The sequence below is a fragment of the Sinocyclocheilus grahami genome, unplaced genomic scaffold, assembly GCF_001515645.1.
Source record: "Sinocyclocheilus grahami isolate Dianchi unplaced genomic scaffold, SAMN03320097.WGS_v1.1 scaffold1811.1, whole genome shotgun sequence".
NCBI lineage: Eukaryota > Metazoa > Chordata > Actinopteri > Cypriniformes > Cyprinidae > Sinocyclocheilus > Sinocyclocheilus grahami.
The window spans coordinates 61,374-65,270 of NW_015506990.1; the positions used below are offsets into that span (position 1 = coordinate 61,374).

Sequence of the window (3,897 nt, forward strand, 5' to 3'; positions counted from 1 at the left end):
CTGATCCAATTTTGATGAATGTTACTCAGAATCTGTGCTATCGAGTTCACTAATTTCACCATGATGTATTAAATCAGAAGGAAACATTAGGTAAAAAGCTGAATTGTTAGTGAAGTTTTGAACTGTTGGTGGCGCTAGTGGTGTTTGACAGCTAAATATATCTTCCAGAAGAAAGAGTTCAGAGAAATGATTCCTAAGAGATTTCCAGAGCTGAGAGCCATTTGTAAGCGGCGTCTCTTTCAGAAGAAGATGATCAGATGAAAGTCTGACTGATGATTATATAAAAGACACTCATGAACTGTTTCTCTGTGAGTCTCTGTCACAGCAGGATCTGCTCAAGTCCACTATGATCCTGTTCTTCTAGATCTGTGTTACCTGCAGGAACTGGATGTGATCCTGTGTGTTTGAAAGCTGCTCCAGCTCAGCGTCTCTCCTCCTCAGATCATTGATCTCCTGCTCCAGTCGCTCCAGTCGTCCTTTAGCTCGACTCACTGCAGTCTTCTCCTGATCTCTGATCAGCCGAATCAGCTCAGAGTGGCTTCTCTTAATGGAGCGGATGAGCTCAGTAAAGATCCTCTCACTGTCCTCCACTGCTGTCTGTGCAGAGCGCTGTTAGGACACACAGTGATTCAGGCTTCAGTGAGTCTGAACTGAGACGGAGACAAACTTCTCTTCTTCTCCAGACTCACCTTATGAGACTCCACAGCCTCTTTCAGCTGCTGAAGATCTTTCTCTCTCTGCTGGATTCTCTGCTGGAGCGTCTTCTGCGTCTCCTTCAGCTGCTTCTGCAGGACAAACAGATGATAGTGAATCTCACAGAAAACTACTGGCACTAAATCATCATATGAACAGATGAATCCAGTAAAAGTGGAGCTGATTAACAATGACTGTAGGTTCAAACTCTAGAAGTGATGATCAGTTACAATACATGAATCAAACATGAATTATCATGAAGATTAAGGTTCGTTTCACACTGCATGCGTAAGTATTATAAAAGTGAAACTGACACAGACATAGAGCTTCACACTGGCAGTGTTTCTGTGTTTCTGTATAATTAAGATGTGACTCTACACAGAAAATAAAAGACTACTGGATCACTGCACTGAGTATTAACTTGATTAATTTTAAATACCTGTTTCTCTGTCCTCTGGTCTGCAGCTGACACAATGTCATGGTTTTTATGTTCAATAATCTTACACAGCATGCATATACATCTCTGATCAGTGCGACAGAAAACCTCAAGGAGCTTCTCATGTTTCTGGCAGATCATCTCCTGCAGTCGTCCCGTAGCATCAGTCACTTTGTGTCGTTTTCCTGAGTGAAACTCCTCGTGACGCTCAAAATGAGTTTGACAGTAAGACTCCAGACACACCAAACAGGACTTGACGGCTTTGTATTTTCTTCCAGTACAGACGTCACACTGAACATCTCCAGCTCCAGCGTCACAGTCAGCAGAGAGTTTGGTCTTCTTCAGTTTCTCCACCACTTCAGCCAGCATGGTGTTTCTAGCTAAAGCAGGTCTTGGACTGAAGGTCTGTCTGCACTGAGGGCAGCTGTAGACTCTCTTCTGATCCTCCTGATCCCAGCAGCCTGTAATACAGCTCTTACAGTAACTGTGTCCACACTGGATGGTCACTGGATCCTTCAGGAGATCCAGACACACTGAACACATGAACTCATCCTGAAAAACTCTGGCTCCTGCCATTTTACTGCTTGAACACAGAGACACAAACACACAACAGCTCAGCTACACTTCAGTTTCTCTTTCCCTGAACGGATGAGTTTAAATACTTTCCTGATTCTGTGTTTGAGTGACGTGTGTAAAACAGGTTTGTCTGTAAGTCTATAAAGCAGGTTCCTCATTCCTGCTGAGTTTTGACACACCTGTTTTTAAAGTAAATACATTTACTGTAAATGTAAGTTGCATTTATTTAGAGATCAAACTAATGTGGCCAGTAGTAACTGAAGCAGAATTAATATGACCATAAACTAATCTGTTCGTCCAGTGAACATTCAGTGTAATTTCATATCAACTGATATTAAATTATATTTTTGTGGCCGTAGAAAACAGTTTGCTTACAGTACTAGTGCATTCGAGTAAAGGGACATTATCCACAAACAGTGACACAATCAGAAACTCATGTAATTTGTGCACAAAAGTTTTATTAACTAAATACTAACACATCTAGTCAACAAACAAACAAACATAAAATCACACTGTACAAAAGTTCACTGCCCCACCATGTGTACATTTACTGTTTTCCCTTTGGTGTCACTTGTACAGAGTTTGGGAGACTGGCTAGCGCTGCCCAAGCCATCTCGCTGGTTAGTTCAGAGAATCCCAATCATCTACGTGATTCAGTTGGCCAGGCGTCCCCCAGGGTTCAGTGGTGCTCTTTTTACCTCGGTGGCAAACAGACACCTGTGTCCTGCATGCAAAGATCACAGTCCTGCTGGAGAAGGACAAATACAGCCTGTCCCTCCATCCAAGATGAAGTCAGGGTTTTACAGTACTTACTTCATTGTACCCAAGAAAAGCAGTGGGTTACGACTGATCTTGGATCTGCAAGTCTTGAATCAGGCCCTGCACAAGCTCCCGTTCAAGATATTGATGCAGAAACACATTCCCTCATACGCTTATACTTTCACGTCTTGATTTTATCTCGACACAGACCGTTTCTTCAAGGGCCAGACATACCAGTACAAGGTCCTCCCCTTCAGGCTGTCCATGTCTTCCCATGTCTTCACCAAGGTCATGGAAGGTGCACTTGCCCTGTTAGGGGAGGTGAGCAATCTGATTCTCTACAAACTCATGAGATCTGTTGTACGACTGCAGGGATTTGCAGCCATCTGGGGCTTTGGGTCAACTGGGAAAAATGCAAGCTCTCCCCTGTGCAGAGCACCTCTTTTCTCAGTATGGAGCTGGACTCAGTTATTGCTGAACTGCCTGAATTCATTCAGTAGAAAAACTGCGGTTGCACTGAAGGAATTTCAGAGGCTCCTGTGGTATACGGCATCCACAGAAGTGATGATGCCACTTGAATGGATGCATATGAGACAGATTCAGGATTGGCTGCACTGCATTGCATGGTGCCATAGCACAAATCCAGTGACAATTACACTGATCTGTTGCTGTTCTTTCACTTTGCTTTTCTATGGGCAGGAGTGCCCTTAGGACAAGTGTCGAGGCACATTGTGGGATGTTGTATGCTCCTGGACAGGACCTTGACTGTGGTGGCATATCAGATTTCTTGAATTGCTAGAAGTACCGTTTGCCCTGCTTTGGCTTCGGCCATTGCTTCAGGGCAAGAATGTGCTCATCCAGACGAACAACACAGCAAGAAGGCGGAGTACTCAAGTAGCAACTCGCCCACCATCTCCTACTCTGGAGTTAGACATGACCCCAATTGCTGCATGCCATTCACATCTCGGGAAAGCTCAATAATGCATCTGATGCACTCTCACAACAGCTTACGCTGCCGAGAGAATGGAAAATCCATCCCCAGGTGGTCTAGTGCATCTGGAGTTGATTCAGGGAAGCCCAGGTAGACCTGTTCACTTCCCAGGAATCTTCCCATTGCCAGCTGTTCTATTCCCTATTGTTCTACTTCCGGTGTGAGAACGCAGGCGTGCTTGTGCAGCCGCTTCACGCTGGTACCTGTTTGCTTGTTTATTTGCTGATACGTTTTTGGATATGTTTCTGCTGGAATTTGACAGATCTGGATTACTTGAATTATTTTCTGGACTACTTTCTTCACTCAATAAGATTTGGATGACTGACCTGGCCTTTTTCGTGATCCTGTCACACTGATCGGCTGCGAGCCCTCTCCCTTCCTTTCCATATCCTCCTCGACATCTGATACAGTGAGTCTCCACTCTCTTTATCATTTTGTGGTG

The 3,897-nt window shown here is 44.3% G+C and overlaps 1 protein-coding gene across 1 annotated transcript in view; it reads right to left on the minus strand.

Annotated features, from left to right (window-relative positions):
• The window catches only part of LOC107572768 (tripartite motif-containing protein 16-like), a 31,337-nt gene extending 28,539 nt beyond the window's left edge, over positions 1–2,798 (minus strand). The window contains exons 1-3 of the mRNA XM_016259204.1: positions 1,133–2,798; positions 690–785; positions 376–609 (exon numbers count right to left, since the gene is read on the minus strand). Of these exons, the coding sequence (XP_016114690.1) occupies positions 376–609; positions 690–785; positions 1,133–1,705 (903 nt within the window). The 5' untranslated portion in view covers positions 1,706–2,798. The remainder of the gene's footprint in view (positions 1–375; positions 610–689; positions 786–1,132) is intronic.
• Between the last annotated feature and the right edge of the window lie 1,099 nt (positions 2,799–3,897).